Source organism: Marmota flaviventris, chromosome 11, assembly GCF_047511675.1.
Source record: "Marmota flaviventris isolate mMarFla1 chromosome 11, mMarFla1.hap1, whole genome shotgun sequence".
NCBI classification, from domain to species: domain Eukaryota; kingdom Metazoa; phylum Chordata; class Mammalia; order Rodentia; family Sciuridae; genus Marmota; species Marmota flaviventris.
In genome coordinates, this window is record NC_092508.1 from 3,177,557 (window position 1) to 3,195,569 (window position 18,013).

At 59.7% G+C, this 18,013-nt stretch overlaps 1 protein-coding gene across 1 annotated transcript in view; it reads right to left on the reverse strand.

Moving 5' to 3' along the window:
- Positions 1–231: 231 nt before the first annotated feature.
- Mlph (melanophilin) overlaps positions 232–18,013 on the reverse strand; it is a 44,764-nt gene continuing 26,982 nt past the window's right edge. The window contains exons 7-13 of the mRNA XM_071619332.1: positions 8,109–8,294; positions 7,704–7,841; positions 6,111–6,203; positions 5,161–5,238; positions 4,151–4,202; positions 2,412–2,512; positions 232–454 (exon numbers count right to left, since the gene is read on the reverse strand). Of these exons, the coding sequence (XP_071475433.1) occupies positions 428–454; positions 2,412–2,512; positions 4,151–4,202; positions 5,161–5,238; positions 6,111–6,203; positions 7,704–7,841; positions 8,109–8,294 (675 nt within the window). The 3' untranslated portion in view covers positions 232–427. The remainder of the gene's footprint in view (positions 455–2,411; positions 2,513–4,150; positions 4,203–5,160; positions 5,239–6,110; positions 6,204–7,703; positions 7,842–8,108; positions 8,295–18,013) is intronic.

Consider the following 18,013-nt stretch of genomic DNA (forward strand, 5'->3'; position numbering starts at 1 on the left):
TTCAGTGGGTGGCATTCGGTCCCTTATCCTGACGCCTGTTTCCAGGCACCCGTGCAGACACGTGCCCTCTGCCCTTGCTCCCATGCACTCAGGAACACACGTCTGGCCGTGGCCCTCACTGGATGGCCTGTCCCCTGCTCCGTTCATGAAAGCAGTACCATAAGCCAAGAGGGAAACGGACAGGGTTGCGTGGAAAAGGGCTTCCGGGTGTTCTTCCAGGTTGACGGCCTTGTCCTGGAGGACAGTCACATCCTCTCTGCTGTGAATCACAGGTCAGAAGCCGCCTTGACCCATGTTTCTTCTCATTTCTCTCTGCGGGTGGGACTGTGTACAGCGGGAAGCCCAGAGCCCGTGGAGGACACAGCGGCTGTGTGGAGGCCCAATGGGCTTGCCTTGCTGCTCTGTCCTGGGCCCAGGGACCTTCCTGTCAGGGCTGGTGGGCCATCACAGGTTTCTGAAGAGCACAAACACACATGCACACGTGAGTGTGTACGCAGACTCCCAGGCACTAGTATGCACACAGCAGCACGCAGGCACACGCACAGGTAAGTGACAGGTCCGCAGGCATGTGCAGAGAAACATGAATACAGTGCACAGACTCGGACGTTCAGGGATGTGCACGGGCACATTCCTGGGCGTGCCTGCAGGTGCCCACACTGGGTATGCACACACACACTCATGCTACACATGAGCATGCTCACACAGTGAGGGTCATAACCGTCCTGCCTCATCAGGCTGCCCTTGGCCAGCTTGGCACGTCTCTGCTGTTTGTGGTTTCTGCCTGTGTCCCCCTTCTGCCATCACTTTGGGAAAGGGATTTGAAATATGCCCTGAAAGTTACCTCACTTGGTGGCATTTTATGCAGAAGTCTGCAGAACTCAAGCTAAAGGCCTGAGCAGAGTTCTCTGGAGGAGCAGAGCGAAGCCCGGGCTGCGGCATGCCACGCCTGAGCCCCTCGGGGACACACTGGTCAGGAATGGAGCAGGCGCAGGAGCTACAATGGTGGCATTCAGCTAAATGCCCACTGGGCAGGCTCTGAGTCCAGGCCACGTGCTGGCCTCAGGGCAGCTCTGACTGGCACACTGAGACCAGCCATGGAGCACAGCACCTGCCATGGGCCGCTGTGGGAAGGGACGGGGCTGCAGGCAGAGGACTTCTCAGGCAGGACACCTCCCCCAACAGACACGGGCAGGTTCAGCCTCATTTTCAAGAACTGCTCTGAGAATTCCCAGGCAACTTTTTGAAAGAAGAGCAACGGGGAGCTCCGTCTTCCCTGGATGGCTCCTTCCTCCTCCCCCTTCCTTCTCCCCTTCCTTCCTAGGGTGCTGGGGACCGAACCCAGGGCCTCGAGCATCACTAGGCAAGGGCTCTGCCTTTGAGCTGCTTCCCAAGTCCCCTTGGGCACTTCTGGAAAGACCGGGGTCAGGTGACCCTCTCTCAAGCCCTTGTACCTGGTGTCAAGTTGAAGTGGCTGTTGGGGGGTGAGTGGTGGCCAGCAGGCTGAACTGGTGAGACGTGGGCGGGGAGCTGAGGGCAGCCGGGGTGCCGTGGCCCGGACCTGATGTGTCCCCAGGTTTACACACTGGAGCATGGTCCCATGGGGCAGTGGTGAGGTGGTGCACCTTTAGGAGGTGGGGCCTGGTGGGAGCTCCTTAGGTCATTAAGGGGGTTCCTGGGGCCCTGCTCAGTTCTCATGAGAGCAACTGGTTCTAAAGGCCTGAGCCTGACTCTCGAGAGTTCCTTGGTGTCATCTGGTGAGCCCTCTTCCTGACACGTGCACATCTGGGGTTCAGGAGGAGCCCAGGAAGCGAACACCCCATAAGTCTGGGAATAGCCTTCGACCCCAACACCTCACACCTGATTCAGCTGAGGAGACCTGTGGCACTGGGTGGGCCCAAGGGTCCCCCAGGAGGGTCCCCACCACCTCATAGCGGGCCTTCGTGGAGCAGAGCGCGCCCCTTTCTCTCCCTCTTTCTTTCTCCCTCTCCCTCTCCCTCTCCCAGGGACACAGTGGTCACTCCGTGACACTGCCTGTTTGAGCGTTTCTTCCTCGTCAGGACCCCGTATCTTTAGGAAATGTCTCCAATTTCCTTTTGCAGATATTACCTTTTGTTCTGGTTCTCTTCTTTTAATACTGGGGATTGAACCCAGGGGTGCTCTGGCCGCAGAGCTGCACCCCCAGTCCTTTTTATTTTTTTGAGACAGGGTCTTGCTAAGTTGCTGAAGCTGACCTTGAACTTGTGATCCTCCTGCCTCAGCCTCCTGAGTGGCTGGGATTACAGGTGTGCGCCCTGCCCTCTGTTTTGAATTTTATCAGTTCATTCCAATTTCCCTCTCTCTGAAGACTTCATACCAACGTGTAAATCTGACAAGACTTTTAAATCTCCTCAGAAAGTGGGAGAAGAACTTACCGCGAAGAGGTGGTTGGCGGTGCCTTTCCTCCCGTTGGGGTTTCTCTGTGTCAGAGAGCCGCGGTACGTGGATTTCCGATCAAAAGACTCATCGTCCTTGCCTTTGGGGAAAACAGAAAAGGGGAAGCATTTTGTGAGTCACAAACCCACCCTGAACAAGGGCTCTGCCACCTGAGAAAATTTAAAAGTACCCAAAGTGGACACAGCTCCTTCTGGGAAGTTCCACAGCGTGAAATATTTTTAATGAAACGTTTTGGCAGTTGTGCAAATCAACAGTCGAGATGTTCCTTCTCTGCTCTGGAGCCAGCACTGACCCCAACCTGGCTGTGGCCCCAGGAGTGCTTGTATGGACAAAACCCAGCGCTGGGTCCTGGGTCCTCCTTTCCCTTTTTATCTGTGACATGCAGCAGGCCTGTGAGGTCCTGGGACTCTGACTTCAGGGCAGGGGTCTCTGCTCAGGGCCACAGCGTAGAGCTGGGCCCTGGCCTCAATCCCAGCCAGCATTTGCTTTGTGGTGGGGGGCAGAGCCAGCCTCGTGAACTCCTGCATGTCAGGGGGGCATCTGCTGACCCGAGCAGGTGTCCACGAGGAGCAGAGCAGGCCAGGACACAGGGCTCCCTAGAGCCAACTGCGGGCATCTCTTCTGCACGCCGTGTTCAGGGACATGCCCACATCAGGCCCTTTCTGTCTTCTGCCTAAAGTTGGTGTCACAGCACGGCTGGTGCTCTGGAACCCACGGGGCCCTACGAGAGGCCTTAACAGACCACGGTTGTCCCTTCACAAAGCCAGTCACAGAGAGACTCCAGGGGAGTCCCTGTTCTCTTGCAGCAAGCATGAGCCTCCATTTGGATGTCCGTCCATGGGACAGGCTGGACACTCACCTCGAAGGTCAGCCTGCAGCACTCCAGGGGCCCCAGTGGTAGCTCCTTGGAGTCACCTCCCTGCCAAAGTCCCCCTGGCTGGTGGCCCTGAGACCGGGGGCCTCAGGCCCTCTCTGGATTGAGCTAGCTGTGCTAGGAGCTCAGACAGAGGGAGCTGTGCAGAGGGGCCATGTGACCACAGCGTGGGTGGGATGCGGGAGATGTGCCAGTGCTGTGGGGCAGGGGCGGGGCGTGGAGGCCATGCTCCCAGGGGCCCTGTGGACTCCAGGAGCGCTGTCCCCTGTGAAGGAGAGTGTATCACGGCCCCACAGGAGGCTGGCTGGGCTCCCAAGTGTGGGCAGACCCCACAGGGCTGCGCTGGGCAGTCCTACTTTGGGCAGCAGCAGGGGAGCCAAGGGCTGTTCCGGAGCTGAGGAGGGGCATGGGGAGCCCTGTGTGGGAGGAGCATGGCTGTGGCCGAGTGTGGCCTCCAGCCCCCGGGGAGCCGCCTGCTTCTGTGAGCTGTGGCTAGGCTTTGAGGGGAGTGGAGCACACACCTGGCAGGCGCAGAGGACCCCCAGGCCCCACCCCATCCGTCCAGGACAAAGCTAATGTCCTTGGCTCCACGAGAGTTCAAGGAGGGCCAAATGCCGCCCGCACGGAAGCACCAGAGGCTCTGTCACCACCCACGGCACCTCCGCCAGCGCCCGGCAGTGATTCCAACCACCTGGAACACCAGGGCAGTGGGCCCGAGGGGCAGAGCAGCATCGGGCACAAGACCGTGCCACAGGTTTCAGAGAAGCACACCCAGCCCGACTGGCCACTTCCCTCCCCTGAGCCGGTCCCAGGCCACGGTAGGCCACGGTGAGGCACTCTTACCTGGAGATCTGAGGGAATAGCCCCTCCTGGGAAGGCAGGGCGCCCCTGTCACCTGGAAGAAAGAGAGCGGCTGTGGGCGTCACCAGGTGTGATGGGCAGGGACTCTGCCAGTTTGGGATTTAATGCTCTCTGGATTGTGACTTCACCAAGTCAGCTGTCTTCTGAACTTCTGTCATATCAGAGAGCATGTCCCTGTATGTCAAGCACCGAATGCCCGACTCCAGGAGACACTCAGTTCTCAGCAGTGTGTGGAAAGAGCACAGGGTCCAGCCCCAAGGACCTGGGCTCAAATCTCAGTGTGACCTTACCCCATGTGACCTGGACTCAACCTCTGTGAACCTCAGTCTCCTCCTCTGTAAAGTGGGGCCGTGGATATTTAACTGTGCCTGACACATCTCCCAGCTCCCCATGGCTGCTGGTCCCACACCCTCTCTCCCTCTTTCCAGAGGGCTGCCTCCGTTCAATGTGCTAAGAAATTCAGTCTCCAGCCTTCCTAGGAGTGAAGAGAGAGAGCCCAATGGCCTCCTTCCCCAGGGTCCAGGCCCCCACATCCCGGGGACATTTCCTGGGTGTTCAGGAAGAAGGTCATGAGGCCGCTGGAACCCTCAGTGCCTGGGCAGGGAGGGGCACGGGTGCCTGGGTGTGTGCTGCCCTGGGCACCCCTGGCTCATGGCTGGTGGGTGCGGAGGGACCAAAGCTCCTGTTATCCCACTCAGGACACCTTCAGGGGTGGCCTCTGTGTCCACGAAGCTCCTTGAAGGACTGAGCCAAAGAGTCCACATGGGGTTTGCTCGATGTCAAAGGCTGGACTCTGTCCCTTCTGTGGCCTCTTCTCCACTGCCCAACTGGGTGTCCCCAACAAATACTCCTACACAAATCCTGCCTGTGGGTGCCTGGGAGGAGCCGCCCGAGGAGCTGTTCCCGGGGTGCGTAGGAGCCCCTCACCCCACACTCTGTAGCGGTTCCTGAGCTCTTGCTCTGTCCCGCCTGGGTGGGGGTCAGAGACGCACCTTGCCCTTGTTCCCAGGGTCTGCACTCGGGTCCTTTGGACTCTTGCCAAGTTTCCCAGCAACTCGAGGAAGAAATATCTGAAGGGAAAGGAAGAAACTTCAGGCTGTTACGGCCCCGCTGAGCAGCAGGCCACGGGCAAGAGTTGGGGCGGCCAGTCGGACGCAGGCTGGATGCTCTCTGTGCTTGGTCAAGAATGTTGGGAGGGCACTTCTGACCCACACATACTGCTCCATGTTTCTGGGATGAGTGCTGCTGGACTTAGTAATTAAAATCAGCACGCCCAGCTAACTCGCAATTCAAGATCAGCAGTGAATGATCTCGGTAAGAAGCGTGTCCCAAGTTGCGTGGGATATGTTTGCACTTAAACATTAACTTGCAAAGTTCCCTGGGCATCCTGCATTGACCTGGAAACCCCCTTGGGAGTTCCTTTAAAAGCATCTTTCATCCTTGTGCCAAATTTCCTCCCCAGCAGAGTTTTGTAGGAAGCCTCCTAACTGGGCTGGGAGGAGGGTGCTGGGTTCAGATCCTGATAGAGGGCAGGTCCCTTCACCCTCATCTCCCCACCCATCTTAAAATGGCCATTCATCAAACCCTCCAACTCAAGGTTTTATCATCTAGGCTTCTATTTTTTTTTTTTCAGGGGAACTGGGGATTGAACTCAGGGGCACTCGACCACTGAGCCCTATCCCCAGCCCTATTTTGTATTTTATTTAGAGACAGGGTCTCTCTGAGTTGCTTAGCATCTTGCTTTTGCTGAGACTGGATTTGAACCTGTGATCCTCCTGCCTCAGCCTCCCAAGCTGCTGGGGTCCCTGCATAAGGGAGAATAACAGAAAATAGCAAGACAGCCTCAGCTGGAGCCCAACCCAGGGCCTGGCTGTTTAGACATAGACTGGCTGAAGGAGGAGGCGGCACTGTGGCTCCCGGGAGGCCTGGACCCTCCACTCACCGGCAGGTTCGACCTCCTCCGGGGCTTTCCTGAGGGTTTCACCGTGAGCCCCGCGGCCCTCAGGGCTGCGATCCTGGCCTCGATGTCTGACACCTGGACAAGAGCAGACAGAGGACTAGACGGCCAGACAGGCACCACTGCGATGCCCCCTCCCAGAGTCACGGTCAGAGAGAGCAGCTGTCCCCAGCTCATAGGTAGAACCAACCATAGTGGCCTCCCCTGGAGACTGGCGCCCAATCAAATGCACAGCCTGAGGTCCCCTCGTGGGTGTGGGAGGCGTGCTCTTGTGGGGCACCCAGGCCGGTGGAGAGGCTCTGTGGATTTCCTGGGGGTGTTTCAGGAGGCCTGGCTCCCGCAGGCATGGACACACTCGGGTACGGGCAGCTCTGGCCTATGCAGACCTGACACTAGAACCTCCCTGCCCTCCTGGGCCTCCTCTAGAACCTCCCTGCCCTCCTGGGCCTCCTCTAGAACCTCCCTGCCCTCCTGGGCCTCCCCTCTGACAGACAGAAAGCTGTCACCCTGTGCCATTCAGAGCCCCCCAGTGTCCCCCCCAGGTTTAACTTTCTTGCCTCTTTTCCTTTTTAGGGGTGGGGTCAAACCCAGGGCCTTGTGAGAGTGACCTTGTGCTCTGGCACCGAGCTTCGCCCAGCCCCTCCCTGCAGTCTGCTCTGTGGCCTCCAGGCCTCTGCCGTCCACCTTCCTCCAGACCTGCCTCCCTGCCCCTCATCGCTGCTTTGGTTTGGGTTTTTGGGCTGATCCCTGAACGTGCCCCTCTCAACCCCGGCTGGGCCCTGGCACACGCCGTCCCTGGCACACACACGCCGTTCCCGCTGCCTGGACTCCCGCCTCCTGTGGGCGTCCCTCCCTGGCCTCCACTCAGAGCCCCACTCCAGGCACTCTGTGGGCTCAGCCTTGCTTGATGTCCTCGTAGCTCTGTGTCCTCCCACTAAGACACGGGTTCCACGAAGGCCCGGCTGGCTGTGTCCCCAGGCCTGTCACACACCTGCCACATTCTAGGAGGGACTTAATGAACCCCAGTCCTGACCCCACCCTGTTCCTGCCCTGTGATTGGGCTGGGGGACCTGCCTGTCTTCCTCAGGTGCTTGCTGAAGGGCCAGGGCCACAGGCTGTCCCTGAGGTCTGGGTGGAGGGCTCCGGGGGAGGGGAGGGCAGTGCCCACCTGCCCAGGGCTGTCCTTGGGGGCTCTTGTGATGGCTCTGGCCTTTGGCCTGTACACCAGGTATGTCCCTCACCTCAAGCTCTGCAGCCACAGTTCAGCCCCAGGTGGCCCTGGGCTGAGCCCCATCCTGCGCCTGGCTGTCCTAACTTCTCAGCTTGTGTCCAGCCCACGTACAGGAAGGGAGCTGTGGGCATCCACATGGTTCCCCGGGGCTGAAAGCCCGGCCTGCCCATCACCCAGGCCTAGGCCAGGGACAGGGGTGGGTGGGAGACCTCATTCTGCCTTCCCCAGCGGGCAGGGCCTCCGATAGCCCTCTGGGTGGACTGCTGGGGTCTCCGAGCCCACAGGTTGGCCCCAGCCCTTGGGTCCCTGTCTGTCTGGGAAGCTGCACTCGCCACAGGTAGGACTACCTCACTCTCAGTATGCTGAACTTGGGCAGCTGTCATGGCCACTCTGTCCTCCAGCTCCGACAGCTCCTCATCCGTCGTCCAGCTGGGCTGCATGGGGCCCCCGGGGCCCTTTTCCTGGGCATCGGTGGCTGTGCACACCTAGGAAGAGAAGGGTTGGGGCTGGCTTCCATCAGCAGGGACCACAGGACACTGTTTTCTGTGAACTCCCCGGGTGCGGTGGGTCTCCAGGTCCCCAGAATGGGTCACTCCATTCTGCTCTTATCAAGGGCCTTTGGTGACCCTCCATGGTTGGCTGCCTGACCTGGGGAGAGCCCATGGCTTAGTCACACACCACTGGCCAGCAGGGACTGTCCACCATGCTCCTGCCTCTGCTGTACTCTACAGAGACTGCTGGGGAGGCCTCACCTCTGGGCCTGGCCTGGGGAGGGCCCTGCTGGGGGTGGCCACATCCAGCTGGGTCTCTTCTTCCCTGACCTGCTCCTCCTCGGACGAGGTGCCCTGGTCACTGATGTTTCTGGTCAGGTCCTCCAGCTTCCTCCTCAGGGCCTCCTCCTCTCTGTCGGCGTCTGCGCCTGCTCCGGCAGCCGGACCCTGACGGAACAGGCAAGTGGCGCTCAGCGTCCTGGGAGCTGGGCTGGCCCAACACGCCCAGGCCCCTGCTGGAGCTGAGGTCCCTTCTCTGGGGAACCTGTCCCCAGGCCTTGAGGTGACACCATGACCCATGGCCATTCAAGACTTGCCATTTTCTCTTCCCTCCCTTCCCTTAAATGCTTTTTTTTTTTATTGAGTCAAAACATTTATGAAATTTACCATCTTAACCATTTTAAGTCTATGGCTCTGTGTCACCAATACCTTCCTACCACTGTGCAGCCATCTCGGTCACCTGCCCACAGGTCCCTAATCTTCCCTGAGACTGTCCCCATCAACACGAGCTCCGCAGTCCTCCCCCAGCCCCAGCAGCCACCACCCTGTGCCTGAGGACCTGGCCCCCGCAGCGCCTCCTGGAGGTCCTCATGAGCGGCTTGACCTCAGAGTCTGGCGGACCCCACTTGCACGGCGTCCTGCAGGCGCTCCCTGGTGGAGCTGTGCCAGGACTGCCTTCTTGTTTGGGGCGGGCCTGCTCGGGCAAGATGAGAGCTTTCCCCTCTGCCTCCCCAAAGGGCCCAGGCCTGCCATTTCCCCCAGCCCTGGAGCTGAGCCACTAACCATCACCACAGCCCTGGGCTGTTCACACCTTGCAGCGGGGCTGAGGCTGGGGAGGGACCCAGGCCCGGGGTTCTCCCTGTCTCCAGTGTTGACTGAGACACGCAGGCCGTGAATCTCCGGGCCCTCATCCTGGGGCGCTGGGCTCTATCCTGGACTTGCTTGCCCACAAGAACATTCAGGTCTCCCATTATGGTGAGTCTGCGAGGTCCAGGCACAGGCGGAGGCGCTGTGCCACACTCCCATGTCACCTCCCAGTAGAAAACAGGCCCAGACTCCCCAGGGGCGGCCGCGGACAGTGGGGCTGTTTCAGGAGACTGGGGGGCTGTGGTTTGAGACCCGGCAGTGGGGTGTCCTTTCAGGGCAGGCCCCATCCTTCACAAGGGACCCTGCTTGAATTCAGAGGCAGGGAGGCTGGCCAGCCTAGGGAACCTGTTTCCTCAACTTAGGCGACATTTCTAGAATCCAGAATGTCTCTGAATGCTGGGTTGGTCAGCGAGAAGCTCGGAGCTAACCCAAGCACCCGTGGGCCAGTCTGAATCTAGACTTCAGTTACTTCTCTGCAGCCTGAAATGCTGTTCAATGTTGGCAATTTCAGCCTTGACTTTTATAAGTGGCATTAGGACTGTAACTGGAGTTGGCCCATAAAGAGGTTGGAAGGGAGAACTAACACTGACTGTGTTCCTGCCCAGGGCTGCCTGGCGCTCACTTGGTGGATCCGAGCTTTTTCCGTGGGTGGGAGGCAGGGGCTTGGAGTCCTGAGTATCTTTGCCCGCGGACTCTCAGAGAAGAGGTCCAGTCCAGGGCCTGCGCTCTCTCCACGCCGGCTGCGGACCCCTTCACGGCTATTTGTGGAACGTCTCCTCTGTGCCCCGTTGCTCCTGGTCACACAAAGGCAGTGCTGATGCGTGAGCGTGAAGGAGTGTGTGCTCCCCTGGTGCCTCATCTGGGGCAGTGGGGGCCTACGGCAGGTTCTGCTGCTGCTGAGCGTGAGCTTTCCAGGGAGGGGTCCGTCCATGTGTCCGTTCCAAGAAGGTATCAGAGTTATGTGATAAAGGCACAAAAATGGCAAAATTGTCTCAATGATCTTTGACAGTGAACATGACCCCACACTCGGTGAGGTGACTGGAACGTGCCTCCGTCTTCATAGAGGGCCACTGCGTCCTTTAAGGTTTGCTCAGCCGGAAGCTCCGGGAGTCGCCCTGGACCCCCCTGGTTCTCATCCAACACCCATTCCTGTTGGCTCTGCCTGCCCGAGGCATCCGCTGCCCGGCACGAGGGATCCGCTGCCCTGCTGGGTTCCACTGCACCTTCTCTTGCCTGTTAATCCCAGCCTCCTACCTGGCCTGCCTGTTTCCACCTGGCACCCCAGTCTGTTCACAGACCTGGCGAGATCCCTCAGCTGGCTCTCCTGCGCCCAAACCTCCCCTCTCTCCAGAGTCACAGGCAGAGGCTGGAAGATGGCCTTGGAGTCCAAGCCGTCCTTTACCTCAGCTCTCGTGGTCTGCTCGGCGATGGCTTCCGTGTGTCCCCAAAGCTTACATCCTAGGAATTCAGTCCCAGGTGGTGTTGGAGGTGGGGCCTCTGGGAGGGAATCAGGATCAGAAGAGGTCATGGGGGCTCCCAAGGCGGCACTGGTGGCTTTGTGAGAAAGAGCCTGAGCTAGCATGTTTCTGTGCCCAGCTGTGTGAGCCACCTGCCATGACAGGAGGTGGTGAGCAGGCCGTGCCCAGGTGCCAGAGCCTTGCTCTGGGGGGCTCCAGCCCAGGACCTTGGGGAACACATCTCTTTATATCACCAGTTTTGAGTATGCTGTGAGAGCAACAGAAAATGGACCAAGAGGCCTCTCTGCCCAGCCTCACCCCATCCCAGGCCCCTTGCCTCGGGCTGCTCTCTGGCCAGAGCACTCTGTGCCGATGGCCGCCCAGTGGCCTCGCGCCTCCTCTGACCGGGGGCAGCCCCACCTCTTGGCGGGGTGCCTCCACACTCCACTCAGGATGGCACCCTGCTCCAGTCCCTCTGGCCTCGCTCTGCTTTTCTCTGGCCTCCTCGGCATCTGGCCCTCGGTTCCCTGTTGGGTTGCTGATTTCCTCCTCCCTGACGGGAGCCTCACTCCAGAAGGGTGCACACTGGGCAGGAGCCAGGGCCCGGCCTCCAGCAGCTCCCCAAAGTCGCGGCTCTCTCCAGGTCTCAGGTTCACACACCCCGTCAGTAGCAGGGCCATCTGGACAGAGTGCCTTCCTCCCCTCGCTCACTCCCCACCCCACCCACCCACCCACATTTCCACCGCTTCGCCCCCACCCCAGGAGAATCTCAGCACTTCCTCCTCGCTGCCTCCCTCCTTCAGGAGTGAGTCACTGAGCGCCCCAAGGAGGGACAGGCCTCTCCACCAGGAAGCTGTCACGGCGCCCGGGCCCCAGGCAGCATCGATCCCTCCTGGCCCACTCTCCTGGGCAGCGGAGGATGTTGCTCACGACCATTTGATTTTCTGTTTGAACGAAGCCTATGAAGACAGATGGACAAGCCTCACTGCCAGGGCCTCACAGAGACACCAGGAGGCTGATTAGACTGCACTGTGGCCGGTCTTGTCTGGGTCTCTTCCATGATTCTATGTTCTGAGGAGGCTCAGGAGCCCAGTCTCCTCAGAGAACATGTAGGAGAGGACCTGGGTGACAGGTGGCCTGCAAGCTCTGCTGGGTCCTCTCAGAACAAGACTTTTTCAGGCTATAGGGAATGAGCAGCTTCAGGCCCACGAGCAAGGGCAGGCCGCTGGTGGGGGGGCATCCACGGGTACCCGAGAGAGGCAGGTCTCACCTCCACCTTGTCTCCACAGATGCAGAGGTACACACGGGCCTCCGACCTACGCACCACCCATGCGCCCAGTGCACGGCCTAACGCACCTGACAGGATATGGTCAGGGTGACCGTCACATCCTCGTCAGCTAGGGATTTCCAGGTGTGAGCACCAGAAGTCCCTTGTCCCCCTTAGGTCCCCTGCCAGCCAGGACGTCAGTCACCTGCATCCAGCACCCTCATGATGCTCAGGGGCCTGCTCCCCCACTGTCAGAAACCTCACTGGCTGTCAGGGGTCCTGGGCCCAAAGGGCCCAGCAGGGAGGTCCTGTGAGCCCTGGGGAGCAGGCCCCTCTGCAGCCCTGGGCTCATCCACGACATCAGGTCCACTTGACCCTGCCCAGGGGTTTGTGTGGGGAGGAGGACAGAGTGAGGAGGCACCTACCAGAGTGGAGCAGGAGAGGTCTCCTGCAGGCCACGGGAATGGGTGGACCGAGGAACCATCATCCTGGGTCAGCAGGAGGAGGAAGGGGTAGAGCAGGAAGAGGGCAGAGGAGGTGAGGGACAGATGGACAGTGTCCTTCCAGGAGGCAGAGCTGGAGCCTGAGGGTACCTGGGCCAGCATCCAACAGGAGCCCGTGGGCAGACTGGGGGCTGGGGTGCTGGGGTGGGCCCTGTGGCTCTGGGGGCCATGGAGCCTTCGTGAGAGCTTCCTGAGGGAGGAATAGCTCTGGCCCAGCCCATGTCGGCCCTGGGCTCCCTGCAAGTGGCGGGTGAGTCCTTCCTGAGAGCTCGGCTTGGCTCCTCCTCTCTAAGCTAGGGAGGGAAACGTCCATCCTGACGGGACGCCTCGAGAGCCCAGCCCATGACGGGTGTGCGGCTGCAGACTTGGGGTGCTGCAGGGAGGGCACCGAGGCCCTAGGCAGGCGAGTGGCTGCGGCTTGACCGAAGGGCGGCCTGAGCCCACCCGCTCTGCACCTGCGCCGCCGCCTCAGACACGGGATCCCAGGCACTCCCGCTCGCCTGCGTTAGGCCAGGCTGCGCTTGGTTACTGCTGTACGGTTGCCTAGGGGTCAAAGGTGTCCCCGAAAGCCCATGTGCACTGCAGGGTACCTAGAGAGGGGCCTACGTCAGAGGCACCTCAGAGGTGCCCCTGTCAGACTTCCCAGCCCCAGAACCGTGAGCTGACAAGTGTCTGCCCGGTTTACATCACAGTCTGCTGTATTCTGTTAGAGGGGCACAGACAGGCTGCGGCGCGCGCTGCGACGTGCTCCTGCTTGTGGCCTGGCCCCAGGGGCTGCGGGAACGAGTGAGTGCCAGGCAGTTCTCCCCTGGCTCTGCCTCCCAGCCGCCCTCTGAGAAGGCTGTGGGTCTTCTGAGCTCTCTCACAGCTGAGTGCAGGGCACGGGAGTGGGCCTGGACGGGGCGGGTGACCTCACACGGGGGTCTGTGCAGGGAGACACCTGCCCTTTGAGCTGCACACGTGGGTTCACGGCAGAGCCAGTGTGGACAGCTCGGGCCCCTCAACCTGGGGGCTGCGGGCTGTCCTGCTGGCTCAGCCCCACACTGTGCCCTGGGCTGGGGGAGGCACAACCGTGTTCTCCAGGTGCCCAGCAGGTGCTCCATGGCCAACACTCACTCAGCTGGAGGATCGGGGCCGAGGCCAGCCCACTCCCAGCAGCAGGACCCTGTGCCCACCACCTCCGAGCCCTGAACTCCCAGGAGAGGGAGGGAACGCCGACGCTGCCCACCCCAAGGCCTGGGAAGGTCACCAGAGACGCAGGGAAGTGACCAAGCCCGGCAAACGAGGAAGCCACACTGAGGGCTCTGACATGTCATTACTGCCCACAGCTCTCGTCACCACTGACACCGATCGGCACAGGAAGGTGTGAATCAAGCAGGACACAGTGACCAAACCAAAGCCATTAGCTAGCAAGAGCCCTGGGTCACTCGCTGGCCAGCAGTGACTCCAGGTGACATGGCAAAATGACCAAAAGCCCCACTTCCTCATCCTTGAGTCACCAGACCCTGAGTCACCCGAAGTCTATTAGCTCCCAGATGGAGAAGGAAAATCAATATTCTTTGGCTGCCGCAGGCAGAGGCGCCGCCCCTGCATTATCTCCCTCACAGCCCCGCAGCCCCGGCTTTCAAAGGGAAGTGGCACAGGACACGCGCATTGCCGGGAGGTGATTAGTCTCATCTCCACAGCACCGAGGGCTTTGAGTGGGAGAGGCGCAGACGCGGGAAACGTCCAGGCCGGGGTGTGCGCTGGCCGTGGCCCTCGCCTGCCTGAGTGCCGCTGCACGCAGAGACCAGCGCGGCCGCTGTCAGCGTCTGCAGGGCGGCGATCAATACCCGCAGGAGCAGCTGGGCAGATGGCCTTGTCTCCACACACGTGGCACATGTGGGACTCGAGAGGAAGCAGCCCCACCCAGAGCACGCTGAGCATCCCTGGAGGAGGCCGGTGGCTGGACTGGGGAGGTGACTAGCTGGGGAGGCCAGGAAGGTCAGCGGGGGTGAGGGGCTTGGTGCTGCCTTCCGACAGGACCCTGGCTGCGGCCAGACTCTCCCAGCTAGGAGGGGGCTTCCCTCTGGTATCCAAAGCCTCTGGCTGCCTTCTAGATAATCCCAGGGCACAGTGGCTTCTTGGGCTCTCACAAGGAACTTCAACACATCTCCTTTTGCCTTTTGCCAAAATGGCAGAAGGAAGAATAAGCAGCTTAATTCTCCATGTTGATAATAAGGGAAGAGCTGGGGGTGGTGGGCACACTCGTAATCCTAGGGACTTAGGAGGCTGAGGCAGGAGGATCTCAAGTTGGAGGCTAGCCTCGGCAACTTAGTGAGGCCCTGTCTCAAAATAAAATAAAATGGGCTGCGGGTGTAGAGCACCCTGTGGTAAGGGAAATCTGCCCCTCCCTTCCTCTGCATTTTCTTTCAGGATTTCTTTCTCTTTCCTTTTCAAGTGTTTGTGAGTCTTCATCAAGGGCTAAAAGCTCAGGACCCAGGAGCCGCCTTTTTGAAATGCAAACAACAGGACAGTCTCCGGGTTCCTTTGTGTGGCAGAGGGGAGGGGGCCCTGTGTCAGTTTGCAGAACTACCTCCTGCCTAAAGACAGAATTGGGTTTCTTTTCCAGGTAAACCAGCACAGGTGGTCTTCTCCTTCACTCTATGACACAGTTAGGGCAGCCTGTGTGACAAGAGGCTCTGTCAGGTCCTGTCCCTGAGGACTGCTTACTGCTTATCCTGAGGGCATGGAGGACAGGGGAAGTTGGGTGGGGTCCGGGCGGGACCCTTCCCAGCCTCCCTCCCATTGCCTGGGTGTGCATTGGATTCTGGTTTTATATTTATTCAATAAAAAACCTTTTCTTTTTCTTGTGGAGAGGTATTCTGGGAAAATATTTTTGGGTTTTAAAAAATTGTGCGGTGACAGCCTTGCATGGGGTGGGGCTCCAGACCCTGCCTGGGCTCCAGGTGTGGGTCTGCCTGGTGCCTAGATGTGTATGCACGGGAGTCCTGGCAGGAACCCCTGGGGCTTCAACTTGCATGCGACAAAACCAACAGATGCAGTTTAGACATGCACCACAGACAGACCTGGGGTTAAGGGGAGCCCTGTTGGCCCTGCTGATGCTTTCATGGAGAAACTGAGTCAGTGTCTGCAACAGGGCGGGCAGGGCATGGATGGTGCTCCATGTCCTCTCCCCTCCCCATGCAGCCCTCTGGGGGCTCCTCCACGGGGCCTCTTGTGCTCTCCTGATTGTGTCCCCCAGAAAGTGGCAACCATGAATGCAGAAGCACACGCGGCCGCGGCCAAGTGGACCACTTAAACACCCTTGGTGGCTCTGGGCCCGTGCGTGTCTGAGTCCTGGTTCAGGAACCCTGGTCTGAGGGTGGGTGGGCTCAGAGGGCTTTCTCTGGGGTCCTGCAGAGACCTCCCCAAGACAGGCTGGGGCTCCTCACTGAAGGGCACGCTGCTGGCCAGCAGGGGTTTAGGCCAACTCCCTTCATGCGCAGACTGAGGGACATCAGGGAGGGCAAGTGCTGTAGCAACAGTAAGTACGAGGAATAGATACCGAGAAGGGGTTCCAGAGATACCGCCGCAAACAAGGAGCAGCGGAGCACTCCCCAGGAGGGACCCTTCGACCGCAGACCTGCCAGACCCCCTTCCTCACAGGCTGAATGGCATGCCACCCTGTGGACCCGCTTGTGGTCCAGCTGAGGGTGGGCACGTGGGCTGCTCCCCAGTTCAGCCACGCATCATGGTCCACGCTCGGGGGCACAAATGCCTCTGAGTCCCTGTTTTCCATTCTTTTGGGGGCAAACCCAGAACTGGAGTGCTGGACCTCAGGACGGCTATCTTTTTATTTTACTTTACTGATTTATTTTAGGAACTGCCATAATAACACGGTTAGCTTTATCTTATGTGAATTCACTTCAATAAAAAAGGCATTTGATGCTGTCTCTGCACGAAACAGGTGATTTCACTTTGCAAGTAAGTACTGAAGGGTTAGTTCCTCTAAAATGGCGCGTGTGAAGCGCCATTCTACACTCGAAAGCCTGGATTCTGTCAAGCCCCGGTACCTGGCTCGGGGCTGCCGTCTGCCCTCTCCGTCTGCTGTGCTGGGCGGCCGCCGCGGTGGCCCAGATGCTGTTTTCGTCAGAACTGTCCACGCTGGGCAGGTACAGCGAGGGCAGCTGCTCGTTCCGACTGGGCTTCATCCCTTGGAGAGAGAGAGGGTTTGGATTACTTGGAGGGAAAGCTCAGAGTCGACACCCGTGCTCTGTCCAGATGAAGAAGAACCAGAGACCAAAGTGAAGCCATGGCTAGGTTCCTCTGCTGCTCTGGGTGGGGACTCTGAAGTCACAGGGAGAAGGGGCGAATCCGTAGCCCCCCACCCCAGGTCATCAGGGAACAGAGCTTGGGGGCAGAGCTTTCTTTCGTGTTTGAAAGCAAATTTAACATGATCCCCAATTCTAAACCACACCCAATCCCACATGTGTGGAGGGCAGCGGGCTGGGAGGTGTCCACAGTGGGGGTGACTTTAGGACATCTGCCCAGCAACATGGCCTCTGTGGCTGTTTTCTGTCAGACCCAGGATTCACAGGCCTTCCTGGTCCTGCCCCACAGTGTGGCTGGAGATGCTTATTTCTGGGCTCCAGGGGGAGGTAACGTTGCTGTCACCACGTCCTGAGCAGAATGTGCCCTCCACGCCCCCAGCTGGCACCACACACAGCAACACAGGCAAGTCCCACGGAGGGTACTGTGCAGCAGCTCACTCCCCAGAGCCCAGGACACCTGCCCGGCTCTGCCCCTGACGCGCAGGGACCATGCTGCACTGTGGGTTCTGCCCACCCCCGAGCAGGCATGGAGACCCTGTGCAGGGGCACACAGCTAACCCGGCCTGCCCGCCTGGCCCTGGTGTTGAGATCACCGAGTGTTGTTCAAGCTGCTACATTTGTGGCAACCTGTTATGCAGCAGGGGTCGACAGAGACGGCCATCTCATTCGCTCTGTGGGGCTAGACTCAACCAGTGTCTTTTCTCTAAGGAGGACGCCGAGGCCGGAGGGTGGACGTTCATGGCAGAGCACACCAGGCCCATCTCTCCGCAGCCCTCCAGCCTGCGCCGCTCCATTAAGAGACAGCAGGCCGAGCTCTGGGGCGCCCCCTCTGCCAGCTCCCTGGAAGACACCCCTCCTCATCTGAGAGACGCTGGAAAGCACAAAGCATGGGCGCCTGGTGAAGGGCTGGGGGGGGGCTCCACGCCCAGAGGGCCCCCTGCAGGGCGCCTTCTTCCGTGTCCCACCTCAGCCCCTCGCCTGCCTGCCTCCTCCATGTGCCAGGTGACCTGAGGTCACAGGAGGGAATGAAAAGCCACCAGGGCTTGTTCCCTGGGCTGCCTGTGGGGTTCATTCGTTCATTGTTTGGGGACAGGGAGTGCAGCCCCACCTTCCAAAGCCCCCAGTGCTGTGGTCTCAGAACAATGGAACGGGACAGGCTTCCCACTCCCAGCTGCTCCAGTCTGCGGTGCTGCCTCTGATCTCATTTGCTCTGACTCACGGGGTGTCTGAACTCCTGAACCCGCATGCTCCCTGGGGCCCAGGAAGGCAGAGATTTCATTTAGAAGCAACACTGTCTTGACAAAATTAAATGGAACAAATTCAGGTTGTCTTATTCCAGGGTCCCTGATTGTAACCAGGGGCACCCAGACAGGACCCACTCCATCCATAGCCAAGTGCAGCCTCAGGCCTGGTGGAGCTGGCCTGGCAACCGGGTGACCGTGGCCACTCTGTGAAACCTGCATGTCCCTACCCCAGCCAG